This window comes from Elaeis guineensis, chromosome 13, assembly GCF_000442705.2.
Source record: "Elaeis guineensis isolate ETL-2024a chromosome 13, EG11, whole genome shotgun sequence".
NCBI classification, from domain to species: domain Eukaryota; kingdom Viridiplantae; phylum Streptophyta; class Magnoliopsida; order Arecales; family Arecaceae; genus Elaeis; species Elaeis guineensis.
This window is the reverse complement of record NC_026005.2, coordinates 13,091,042-13,104,412: the sequence shown is the minus strand read 5'-3', so window position 1 is coordinate 13,104,412 and position 13,371 is coordinate 13,091,042. Positions and strand designations below refer to the sequence as shown.

General features: G+C 37.1%; 1 protein-coding gene and 1 long non-coding RNA gene across 5 annotated transcripts; one reads left to right on the top strand and one right to left on the bottom strand.

Moving 5' to 3' along the window:
- Positions 1–201: 201 nt before the first annotated feature.
- LOC105056712 (protein LAZ1 homolog 2) lies at positions 202–5,629 on the bottom strand. Of its 4 annotated transcripts, none has more exons than XM_019854368.3 (9): positions 5,468–5,629; positions 4,948–5,117; positions 3,679–3,735; positions 2,723–2,831; positions 1,950–2,134; positions 1,794–1,870; positions 1,408–1,657; positions 1,038–1,271; positions 202–723 (listed from the first exon to the last, which is right to left on the bottom strand). In XM_019854368.3, the coding sequence occupies exons 2-9, from the start codon at positions 5,095–5,097 to the stop codon at positions 505–507; spliced, it is 1,281 nt and encodes a 426-aa protein (XP_019709927.1). In that variant the 5' UTR covers positions 5,098–5,117; positions 5,468–5,629; the 3' UTR covers positions 202–504. The 4 variants fall into 4 exon arrangements, with proteins under 4 accessions (XP_019709927.1, XP_010937319.1, XP_010937318.1 ...); XM_010939017.4 differs by having other exon boundaries at positions 1,794–1,882; positions 5,002–5,117; positions 5,468–5,626; XM_010939016.4 differs by having other exon boundaries at positions 1,794–1,882; positions 5,468–5,625.
- Positions 5,630–6,029: 400 nt separating this feature from the next.
- Positions 6,030–13,162, top strand: LOC105056710 (uncharacterized). The gene is made up of 5 exons (XR_012136539.1): positions 6,030–11,428; positions 11,513–11,625; positions 11,750–11,822; positions 11,893–11,951; positions 12,073–13,162. It is a non-coding gene; the product is annotated as an uncharacterized lncRNA (long non-coding RNA).
- The last annotated feature ends 209 nt before the right edge of the window (positions 13,163–13,371 follow it).

Genomic DNA, 13,371 nt, shown 5'->3' with positions numbered 1-13,371 from the left:
GTTTATGATGCTTAAAATCTGCTGTATGGCCTAGTGCTAAGGTATCCCAAAATCAATTAGTAACTCAAGCATGCACAAGGAATTGTGGCTAAGCTCTTCCTCTCTCTGTTTTTCTTCCCCTTTTCCTGAACAGTTCTGCAGCTTCTGCTGACCCTAGCAAATCCTTGTAAACATATATATAATTTCTTACAAGGTCATCAATTTCATGCTAGTTGCATCTTGAAGCATTATATGACTGTTAACAATTATCAATTCAACAAGCTCCTTTCAAAATAACTATGAGCTATATATACAAACCCCAACAGAAAAAAGAACGAGAATCAAATGGCTTACGGTAATCCTGCCACCTGAAAAAGAAAGCAGGCACAAAATAACTACCACTAGTCTACAGGCATCACAAACATTTGACCTGGATGAATTTTTCTGGTTCCTTCTTTTATTTGCACATCAGCATTCTTTAAGCTTTTCTTGAAACAAAGTGGCACAGAAGATAGTGCAATCTTATTATTGGAGATTTCCATTATTAATTTCCATTTTGGAGCTGATAATATGGGGATCATCTCCCACAACATTCTCTGTGATGTACTCGTCAACCTCAACTTTGTGTTCTTTCTCCTTATCTGAGCCAAAAGAAATGTGATGGAATGTCTCTTGTATCTTTGTGACACCCTTTTCTACAGGCTCTATGGCCTGAGATATGGTCAAAGCTACATCTTTAACAACCTGCATGACAGCAGTAAAGCCTCAGATATACACATACAGTTAATTTCACAGAATTTCTGGACTGATGAGCCTACAAACAAAAATTCTAGGACTAGGAGTGGACAAATGTGACATGCAATTGTTCAGGAATTGTGGCATCATGATGATATCTAGGGATGATCTGTGCCTACAATATCTTTCTATACATCATTAGTATTGTACTAACCAAAAAGAAGAAAAAATCTAAATGCTATAAGAATTAGTCTAATCCGAAAAAACTTTAGATCATCTACGGTGCATCTGTGCCTGGTAGGGAGGAATATGGGAGAGCTCACATGTTCACCACTCCCTAGCACGACATCCTGAACACTTTTGGTGATGCTTGTCCCTGGAGATTCAACACGGGTTTCCTCTTGCTCAACACTAGTGGGCCTTCCCTTGCCACTTTCATTTATTTTCACTTTGGTTGTAGTTTCTAGGGAAGTGACCTTTCCATACTCTGAAACTGAGAGAAACCGGTACGGTTTTGCTGAGAAGACATACACATGGGCAACAGCTGCAATAGCCATCTGTGAAGAAAGATACAATGTGATTAGTGAAACAATATTAACTGCATATTAGGCACCCTAAATCATTTGGGAGTTGGAGTTGGGAAAAGAAAATAAGGGAGTTATATTGGTTCAGAACAGAAAGAAAAGGACTTACTTCAATGCAGATAAGAAAATCCTGAATTCCATTTTGGATCTTCCCCTCCTTTGGCAAGATACCAAAATAACAAATTATTGCAATACCCACTCCCTGCCACCAAGTTGCAAACACAATGGCCTTGAAGCTTATGAACTTTGCCAATGGCTTGATTGCTTGCAACCTATGATGGGTCACATTGTAAAACTGCACAAGACAATACAAAGCCCACATCTGACTGAAGTTTAATACAACTGCAATATATGGGTACCTGTTAGAAATTTTATGAGTCATCTCACAGAAATCAAGGAAAATTTAATAAAAGTAGAAACTAATGAACTGTATGATGAAGTATTATAGCGATCCTTAAGTTCTTTTTTTTTTTTTAAAAAAAAAAGCTTACATACCCATAGTACAGCTGGAATTCCCCATCTCCATATACTCCAAAAAGCTCCAACAGCAATGCAAGAAAGGCACATAATGTCTTGAGAATCATCTGTATATATGCAACAACTGAGAAACCAAATTGTACAAACATAAACTGTATTAAGGCATCCACTTACATATTGCACAAGACCGAATTTCACAATTGTGTATAAATATTTTCCGAGCACACTTGGGTGGCAAAAAAAATCGAGGAATGATCTTCGATGTGGTGCTCGTTCCTTCTCTTCTTCCTTGAGCAATTGTTCACTCAGCTGTTTATTTGCTCCATTCTCAAGCAGCTCTGCAACTCTTTCTTCACCTCCTAAAATTGTTAGCAGTATGACTGTTATAGTCAAGACAGATGAACTGTAGAATGAGTGTATTTTTGAGAAGATGGACAGGAGTCATTATGTGAATCCACACTATACTGGCTAGATATTCTCTTCCAGCATTAGGTTCTTACACCAAGACAGGAATCTATTTTGCTTCTTGGCAATTTCAGGTTCTTAATCGGTACAGAGAACCTTCTAATTACAAGGTTGTGTGAAATAAGATCAAGAAAAAAGCTACAGACAAGTAAATAACACAATAGTGGAAAGTCTAAACAAAATCTTGTATGTTTTCTGGCATTATGCATGTTAATTTCATCTCCTTCAGATGCAATTTTAATGGTACATGTTATATTGGTGCACAAGATACCATTATTACTTGTTCCAGTGGTCCTATCTTCTATGTAATGCTAAAACAATGATTTGTGCCTTATAATGTTATAAGTTTCTAACAAGCACAAGTAAATATTCATCCCTAACAAATACAGCTGACTTGTGAAACAGTTAACAATCAAGTTAGCTTGTAATAAAATAATATTTAAATGCTGTTGCAATTCATTGAAACATGAATGCAAACTTACCAAGGCAGGCAGCCAAGTAGCTTCCAAAAGAATACAGGGCAAATGCTTCATAACAATTTCTTAAGATGTCACAAATTATAGAAAATCTTGAATTCCACAGGGATATTATCTGAAGAAGCAAGCATCCGATTGTGGATAATAATGATAAGAAAATGGAATGGAATTATAATGAACAAATATATTACTACAAAATGAAGACAATATTTTCATACATGCTCACATATCCAAATTAATGAAATAAATTTAAAAATGGCAATTGAAAGGGTGAATTTTTTTCTTCTGGTGAGTTTGTGCGTGCCTGCGTGAGAGAGAGAGAGAGAGAGAGAGAGAGAGAGAGAGAGCACGCACTTTTAGGAGGGTTGAAGCCTCCAATTTTATCCGTACAATAATCAATATTTTCCAAAATCAATAGTATACATTCTGAATCAAGGATGCAAGCTTTTTATCACCATCGTTAATATTTAAAACATTCATAAAGAAAAGCTTATATTTTGGATGTCTGTTATATCTCTACATCAATGGACAAATTTAGACAGCTGCAGTAAAGCTAGTATGCTAACATATATTGTAGGTCATAGAAAATTGTGATGCATTGGTCATGATTCATACTTCCTATAACACACAAATTCAACTAATTTGGTTGTTCCTAAACTATAATTCAATTCAAGAAATTGTCTTATGCCATTAAAGTTACCCATTCACTGACCACTTCATATACAAGTTGGAAATCTCGGAAACATTTGATTTTCTTGGTTTTCAGGCATCATAATCTTGTAGATCATTTTTTGCTGATACGAATATTCTATTTAAAGATTCCATGCTTGATTTTGCATAGAGGTTCTAGTCCTACTGATAGCTGATGGGATTCCAACTCAGTATGAACAACAGAACTCTTATACCTGATCACAGAAGACATTTTCACAAGGATTGGCAATAAAATAAGTAGCAATGCTTACAGATTCAGTGGCATAAACAGGAACCATGAATATGATGCCAATAATCCATTTCTGTTCCTGCAAAGGTATTAAAGTCATGCAGTTGTCAAGCTCTGGCTGTATTTAGATGATTGATATAGTTTCATCTGCCTAACCTAGTCAAATTTGGTTCAGTAGATATGCATTTATGGAGCACCATATATTTACTCTGTCAGATTCTGGCATCAATCAAAATTGTAATAAATTCTGTTGATAGAACAAGATATATGCAAGTTTGCACCAACAGAAACTTACTGAAGTTGATATCTAATGAAATGTGAAAGGTCTGTGAAAGCATAAAAAAAATTGCCACAAAACATGCAGAAGATTAATGTAGCTTACTCCTTGAAGATACCATTTACTATTCCAGTTATATATATCTAAAAAAATTATCTATAATACAAATGATCTATTGGATTTAAAACTGAACTAGTTTTACCAAGGACGTATAAAATTCTATCTTTAGGGCAGCCTCTATGAATCCAACTTTGGATAATTGAACAGTGCACTAGCAGCTGATTTTCCTTGTTGTTTTAATGCTACTAAATTATGATGATAGTTGATGAGCAGAAACCTACTATTGAACTTGACATTGTATGCAATTATTTGAGTTTGGAATGTCACCTGGGATGGTTAAACGCCTACTGTTGGGGTTAGAAAACTAAATTGGTGATCATCAAGGTATTCAGTCCAGTGGTTGAGCCACAATATACTTAATTGGTTCACTCCCAAATTTGTAGCCTCAAAGCAATGGCCAATTATGAGGTTAAACGAATAAATGTTTTCTTGCACTGTTAGCAATAAGATCATAAATATCACATGTGTGTCCCTTGCATAAAACAATCTATGGCCCCTAGATAAACATATGCACAGTTTTGAGCTTGCACACAGAAAGTAAAAGACTGCAGATCCTGGTTGCTTATGTAGATGATGTTATTGTGATGGAAACTGATAGCACTCACCTCACCACTTCACTACAGCCCTTGCCTATTTGTTTAAATATGTTAAAGGCAACTATAATTATTTCTTAGGAACATGTGCCCTTGAAAAGTTCTTAAACAAAGATAATACAGGTCTATATCTGACATAAACTGACATGAATTATAGTTTAGCTAACAATAAATCCGACAAACCGCGTTCGATCATATCCACTAACACAAAACATAACTCTGGCTAGTGTTTCTGTAAGAACATATCATTGAACTACTAACTCTTCAATAACATAACCAAACAAATGGATAGCAAAGTTACAGCAGGATTAGTGTATGATCTGAGATGTTGCAATATCAACAAGAAAGAAAGGACCAGTGCAATCAAAACAGATACTCCTCCAATGACTAGTGCCGGTATGTGAAGATTCTTATATACTCCACCAAAGTTAGATAGGTGATTCAATTCCATTCCAGAACTGCACCCCAAAGCTGCAGCAGACCAATTCAGAATCATGAGCCCATGAATTTTCTACAGTTAAATCAAACACAGTCTAATGCAGAAAATTAAACACTGCGCAGAAAATATTTCTAAGTCCTGATTTCTAGTTACAGCACAACTAGGAGAGCCAACAAGAGAGGCACTATGAATTTAAAGGTCACACTCCACGAAACTAAACATCATATCTATCCTTCATCTTGCTAACAATGGAATCAAATTAGGAAACTTTTTCTACCGTTATGAGTAAACTACATAGACTAATTAGAAGGTAGTATGGTTTAGATTTATACAATTTATATTTAAATTTAATTTAGTTACATGAAAGGGAAGGAAGACTGACCTTTGAGATCGTCTGCAAGGAAAATGCCTTCTCTCACTGCAAAGAGAGAGAACCCTAACCTAGAAACGGAAGCAGTAGAGAATGGAAGGAGGGCGCATAAAAATTTCTATACGGACGACGGATCTGCGGCCTATTCACCTCCCTCTCGTTAGAAGACACCGTAAACGAACGGACGAGATGTAGTTGCGCAAGTAAAGTAACGGCGGAGTTTTGATCACGTATAAATAAATGTTATGCCAGCGTTCGGACGATGGCGGGGTCTGAAGGGATCAGCGGGAAAGGACACGTGTCTGAACTGGCTAACGTGGCGGAGCCGGAGAGCGCGAAAGCGTAACGGACCTCAGGAGACGGAAGAAGGATGTTCCGCTCGAACATTTTAATTAACATGCTTCTCTGCAGCATGCATAATCATCAGCCCTCCATTTTGTGACGAGCGGCTACGTCCCGCTTTTATTGAATGAACGCTTCTGATTATCTGGACTCAGTCGTCATAGTATGTTAGATACAGGAGCATTTAGGTCATTTGGTACTCCAGCGGTCGCGGTGATCAACTCTGGTTTCCCGCCTCTTCGTCGACAGAATGGCCAGTCTCCTTCTCCTTCTCCTTCGTCGGTAAGCGAATCTAGGGTTTGCACCCTTTCCTTCCTCTACGAGAGAGAGGTTTTATTGGAGAAAATTTTGCGATTTTGGAGTTTTTAAATCTCTAGTCCTGCTTTTGATTGGGTTTTTTCCTTTTTCTTTAAAAAAGAAGGGTTTTTTCTTTTTGATTGCATTTTTTTGGGAGCTTTTGATCGTATATAATTAAATTTTGATTTGTTTACTAGGAGAAATCTGCTCTTTTTACCATGAGAGGTTAATGATTTCCGTAGTTCTTGGGCTGAAGCAGAAAGTTTTCCAATTTCTTAGGGCTCTGTTGATGCTTCTGGAGAAATATGGTTTCATTCTTATGCTACCTGGACGGAGAATTTGGGTTCTTGAATGAAGTTAGCTTCTATATTTCAACTGCGTTTGGTATTATATTTTATATTTAATAGTGGTGCTATCTTAACGCTTATTATACTGATAATTTGCTGAGGTGGATTCATGATTGTAGAAGGTTCTTTTTTCTTGATTATTTATGATTTTGGAGAAAAGAATTGGGGGAAGTATCTTGATTAGTTACATATGATCTTTTCTTTTTCAAATTATTGTGTTCTGTCACTGCTTGCTATGCTTTGGCAAAATAGATTTTGCAATATATTTCATGCTTGTAACAGTTGTCTTTGCTTGAATATTTGTAATGGTTGAGCTCATGTATGAAATAGAGCTTTGTTAGCTCTCCCGTTTGACATAACACTGAGGATTGCTTGCTGAGGGTTTAGTTAAGTCTGAGGGTTTTGTCATCACACTGCGGGTTGCTTGCTGAACTTGGTGTGATCTCAGGATTGGACCGATTGTGAGAATAGAAGATGATTAGCACTTGCTCTCTCCATTGAAATCGGAAAAGAATATATTTCGTGATTTTCATACTTGGAAAAAATAAGATCTATGGAATCCTGGCAACATAGAAATTAAATTTTTATGGGTCCATCCAATTGTGTGATTGGATGTCTCTGAAAGACATTCTACATCACTCTTTTGGGGAATGCAGCAGAATTTTCATGTTTTATATTATCAAGTCCATGTTTGGATGGTGTGATTAATTAATGGAGGGATGAGGAAGTAGGTGGATTTTAATCCCAGATAGGGAATGCTTCATGCAATCCTTGTTTTGACTGTGGAGTCATGTATTTTATTTCAAGATGGAGAATAATTCAAGATATCCTTGTTTTGACCTTAGGTCAGGTCCTGCCCACTTCTGTGTGTGTGCATGCACATGTATGTGCGGGTGCATGCATGAGGTTGTGCTGGAAGTTATCTTTCCATCATATCAACTGGGCTCGAAGATCTAATCCAATGGTTAGCTTCTAATGCTATTTTCTTGGCACTGGACTATACCAAATCCATCCCATATCTGTGCAGATTTTGTGGGAGTCAAGTTTGGTCAACTTTGACCATGACCAGGTCCATATGCATCCTCATAATCGACATATTATTCCACCGATCCAACTGTATGTTTGATATGGTTTCTTGTTCTTTGTATATCGATCAATCAATCAATCAAGAGATTGAGATTGTGTGTGTGTGAGAGAGAGAGAGAGAGACTGTATTATCAGTATGCAATGCATAATAATCCCCATGCAAATATTTGTGTAGGCTTGATGAAATACCGTCATAGCACAACCAACAAGCGATCTCTACAGCCACCATTTTTTAGCCTACCTTATAATTCTAGCGAGACAAGGTTGGTTCTACTCATATCATTACTAACCGGTGTACTGTACAATATTCTCGACAACACAACATATAGGTAGTTCTGCCTCTAAACTTTTATGTTTGCTTCTTTCCCCTTATTAATTTCAGAACTAAAGAGTGCATCACCATTTTATTTTCAGCTTCATCTAAATGCTTATCATTTGGTGGTCCTCTTTCTTCTCCTCCCTTACTCCCTTTTTTTTTCGTAGTAGTAGGTATTCTTTGTATCCTAAATAGTTGACTTCATGTACCACCTTTTTTTTTAACTTATACTAGAGGGAAATTGTAGCTTTGGCTATTTTTGACTTCATTTATAAAAGGTTTGTTATTGTCCAAATTGTTGAAACTTGAAACAGAATAACATAAACTTTTGGCTGAGATTCTTGCTCATTACATCCTCTTGTAAGATTATTGCATATCACAGGGCTACCATGTAGTTATCTTCTGTCATCTGGTGTTCAAAACCTGCCATGTCATTTTCTATGGAAGTTCTTAAACCATGTTTGTACTTCACCACTGGGATAAATTGACATGCTGATTCTAATGTATAGTTTAGATAACTTGTTCATGTATTATTCAAGTTTCTATCTCATTGATGCAAAAATAGAACCCTATAAAGTGCAGGGGAAAAAAGAACTCAAACAGTTATAAAGTCTCATTTGACAATAAACTCTACATTGAAGAGCAAAAGATTTCATCAGTTCAGCCTACAATGCCTTGATTTATTATACCTAGCATGCTATCAATGCATTGATCTTGTATCTTTTTTTTTCTTTCCTGAGTGATTTATTTCACACTCCATAATGTGAATCTTATGAATCCTTTCTGTTGGCATACCTATTTTCACATGTCAATGAGAGTCTATTCACTTTGGTACTAGTATAAGTGATCCTAAGTTGGGATAGCATGTGCATTTAATAGATGTGAATCCCAATCATTTAGATCAACAGATACTATACTAATTTCTCCAACTTCTTATCTAGGAAAGAAAAGGCAGGTTGTGGGGTTCTTTTTCCTTCTTTTTTTTTTTTTGTCTTGTGAGAATAAAGTTGTGGGTTTCTTAAGCTTCTGGTCCAGTTACTCCTGCACTGTGCGGTCTGTGCCTATGTCTGTGTGTACAAGTCTGCATTTATGCACACACATTTTCATGTATTTACATATGCACTAGTGCATGCATATCCTTGGTGGGAAGACATGAGTATGGTCTGCCTGTGTGTAGCACAACATGTATTATAAATTTTTGAGAAAGGTCTTAAGTTCAATCTGTTAGACTGAAATTCAATTAGAATTTCATCAGATACTGATGTGATAACTAAATTAAGGATAGCACATGCATGGTTGTCTGGGCAAATGACTGCACAAAGTGCAGAGAAGATAGCACAGAAATGGCCAAACTGCTTTTTGTCTTTCACATCAAATAGTATAGTATGTGTGGGTACGTGTGCATGCATGTATGTGTTTGTACTTCTCTGCTTAGTAAGTGCTTGGGTTCTAGAAACACAAACTCTCAGGAACTTTATTTATAGAGATCAACCATATAAATCTGCTGAGTTATGTTCATTGCCTGTGCATTGAGATAGACTTCTGCACATGGTCCATAGGAGGATGCATGAAATGACTGCACTGTGTTCCTCATGCTGCACATTTTCAGGTACGTTCTTCTTTTTAATGCCCTAATTTTATGATGAAGTTTCACAGGACTGAACATCCTTCTCGTTTATATGGTATTCCATGAAGTAATGGACAACACATTTTTGCCTTCAGATGTGTCTCTTTAGGTTTCAAAATTCTCAAAGTTCTTCTTTTGGGCATGACATTACACCTAGTAATTGGAAGACCTGTCATTTTTGCCTTGTTATCATCTCTCCTCAATTCTTTGGTACATGAATTGACAGGCATTCCAATTGCCTTGACCTTTCACTTAGATGCTTGTGGCAACTTCATATTTTTTAAATTCTATAATCTCATGCCATGAGCTCTCTTTCTAGGAGTCTATTTTTAAGCATGAAAGGGACATGGAAAGAGTTTGCATAATTCTAACCAAAAGATACAATTATAAGGTATGCATAGTTATTTCAACAAAATTCGTGTTTCTTTTGTCAAGAAAATGTTCATTACAAATTAACAAGTGGCCTATGTTAATAAAATTTCATGACAGCTTGCAAATACTTGTCTTCTCTTTGTGGCAACAACTTTAAAGTTAGTTGATGGTTTACTGCTTTAATGGGTTTCAAGTATCATGCATTTGACTCATTGAAACTTGAACTGTTTATTATGTTGATATTATTAGTCAATTCCTGAACACTACATGATCATAGTGCCACTTCTTCACTCTGAATAAAGTGTAGTTGTTGAGTTTCCCCTAAGCCTTTTTCTTGAACTTACTCTGAGTGGAGCAATGATGAGATTTTTCTTTTTGTGCTTCAAATTTTTAAGGGAAAACATGTGATTAATATTACAAAATATAATGCAAAAATGTATGCTAATTATGACTTGCATAACACATATGCTCGTGACAACTCATCTATCTCCCTATTTTTGAAATGTCATACTATCACCACTCACAATAAGAAGATTCCATTTTCAATTCTACATCTTTGACCATGATAAAGAATTGGTTATAAGATTCTACCTAGTTGCATCTTGTTCTAAACTTTTCTAATAAATTAGTGGAACATTTTCAACTGTTTATCTCTCTCTAAAAAAAAAGAAAGAAAACTCAGCATAAAACTTGTGTCCTCAATTTTCCTCATTCTGAATAGAGTTACTTGTCAATGTCCTCTCAGCTTCATACTTAAATTCTTAGTCTGGACAGAAACCAATGCTCCATCCCCGAGCAAAAAAGGAAATGATAGAGAGAAGAAAGCAGAAGGAAAGGTCCCTATATTGCTTTAGGGACATTCTGTAAATGTTGTGAATATTGATGGAAAAATCAAGCTGATTGTTTATCTTAATGAAATTAGTTTGGTTCCATATTAGGGGAGGAAGGTGGGGAAGTTTGTGACTCCACAAGAGCATGCAGTAAATGGCTTCTACTCATTTGCAACCTCATGCAAAAGTTTTTGGCCTTTGCCTGTTGAGGAAGTGACTAGCAAGCATGTTGCACATCCAACCTGGAAGAAAAGATACAAGTCAGTGCATCTAAATGACTTGTAAAAAAACTTTGCAATTTGCCTTGGAATTAATGGCGGTACAAGCTTGCGCCTTTCCTAGCATCATTATATGCTTTGATGTCATTGCTTATGCCTAAGTTCCCTTTTTCTGAAAATAAAGGCTCGTATAGATTATTTTCAAGCCTCATAAGAATTATTGCATGCCATGTTTGTGGGGAATGGAAAAGTGGAAATGCTTAAATATATATGACAGTTGTCATCTTTCCATTTTAGGTAAATATCTGTGATACTATCAAGATGCATGGGTCTTCTAAACCCTGTGAGAGATTAGATTTGACAATTCACATGGCTTCTTTGTTGATTTTACTTGGGTTGTTGTGTCTAACCCCTTCTTGTTGTACCAACTTTCTCCTTTTCTTTTGACATGCATCTTGAGGAAGAGTATGGGACCTTGACGGTGGAAAGCTCGAGCCGATCACATGGGAAAGCTGTTCATCGCTTGAATCTAGAAGAGGTGAAATTGCTTGCCATCGATATTTCAATAATGATCACTGAACTTTTGTTGATGCTATATTAATCCCTTTTATTTTGTGAGTAGGTGGTGTTCTGGACCATTAGATAAGTGCTATAACTCTTCCTAGGGATCTTCTTTTACATCTGATGACAAAGAAAGCGACAATTGGATTCTATAGAATACACCAAGAAGATTATGTAATCTTATTAATTGAAAAACAATATCCTTGTCGCCCGCATTCTTTTTCTCTTATTTTCTTTTGGTTACAGTACCGCCAGATTTCATTGGTGGACCTGAAGCTTTCTTTCATGTATTAAATAGGTTTATTTTGCATGTGGAGCCTTCACGTAGCTTTATCACCTGCATCTGGAGGCTTCGTGTAGTTTTACCACTGGTCTGTCTACTTTTATTGCGAATTTATGACTATAGTAGCGTCTAACTTTATACTACTCTTATTTTACCAGCATTCACTGCTTTGATAGCTCTTCAAATGAGATCTCTGATGAATCTTGCATGTGGAAAGGTTTTTACTCTCCCTTTTCCGTCCCTCTCTAGCTTTCTGGAGACGGGCATCACTGTACTCCTGGTTGCATATGGTATGATGGCTGTAGTCTCACACTCTCACCAAGTGCTGGTTTTGACAGGTTTTAGTGCCTCCAAAACTATTCAGTTATATCAAAAGGAACTGCTTTACACAAAGTCTTGCCACAATTGCAAGTATTCATTAGATGGCAAACTGGTGGCTCAGCTCCTACTTTTTTTCATGTGCCATTTGCCCATTTGTTTATTATTATAAATCTTGGAGGAGCAAGGGACTACGTGGAGTCATGGAGAGCGGCGAACTTGTGCATAATTTAACGAGCATAGGTCTTTGAGCTCGTAGCATGAGCAAGTCATGCACGACTCTCACAGGAAAGAAGTCGAGATGTGAAGAGCACATCGGGATGCCAAGCTTAACCCCGCTGGTCAAAAGAAGAAACTGCCCCTAATCCTAAATTTACTCCACAGGAATATCGATTACGTGGTGCTTAAATGCTGCTGCTCTCAATGATTTCCCAGAGTCAACCCGTCGGGTGTCGGTCCGACAGGATGCAATCCGGCAATCACCACCTTGTCGCGACACTTGTACTTGCTACTGGGCCCAACTGCGGCCCAGCTCCCACTGTAGCCAATAGAATAACAACCTTGGGGACATGGGTGAGTGGAATGGGGAGTTAGTTACCAGCTGGGATCGAATAAACTAAAGGTTCATGCGCTTTTGGCATTTGGACTTGATTCAGTCTTATTTTATGTCACTGGGAGTGGCGGATGATCTGGACTACTGAGGCAGGAACCCAACAATTTAATCCGTTCGGAGTGGCGCCATATCTATTTGGAACCTTTCTGGATTCGATTGGAGCATCAAAGAAGATTTATACCCAAGGCTTTGGTGGATGGCTTGCCGGACGGGGGTCATTTGCAGGATAAAAGTGTGTGCATTCCTCTCTCTAGAAAAGCTGTTGATGGATTGGCATCTTCCGTGCCCTTTCAACCATGATGCAGCGGCTGGAATTGTTTATATTCGAGTTTGAATCTTCTATGTGGTTTCCTCAAAAAAAAAAAAAAAAAAAAAAATTGTTGTTCGTCGATTACCGCGATCTTCATAGGTATGCTGAGCTCATTGGGCTGCAAAACTCCAACTAACAAAGGATGGAGGACGTAGGACGGTAAATGGTTGATACAATATTAGTAACAGCAAGGGAATTTATGCTTGAAGAGGTAATTTTAGAGTTCAACTTGCATACAGATACGTCGATGGCTGTAAAAGGGTGGCAAAGTTACCTGAAGTAAGATTAAATCACTAGAAATTTTGATATTATTAGGAGGTAGATTCTATGATCTGCATGACTTTTTTCTATGTTATTAGGGTAACTACTTTAATCTAGCATGCTATTATAATTGAT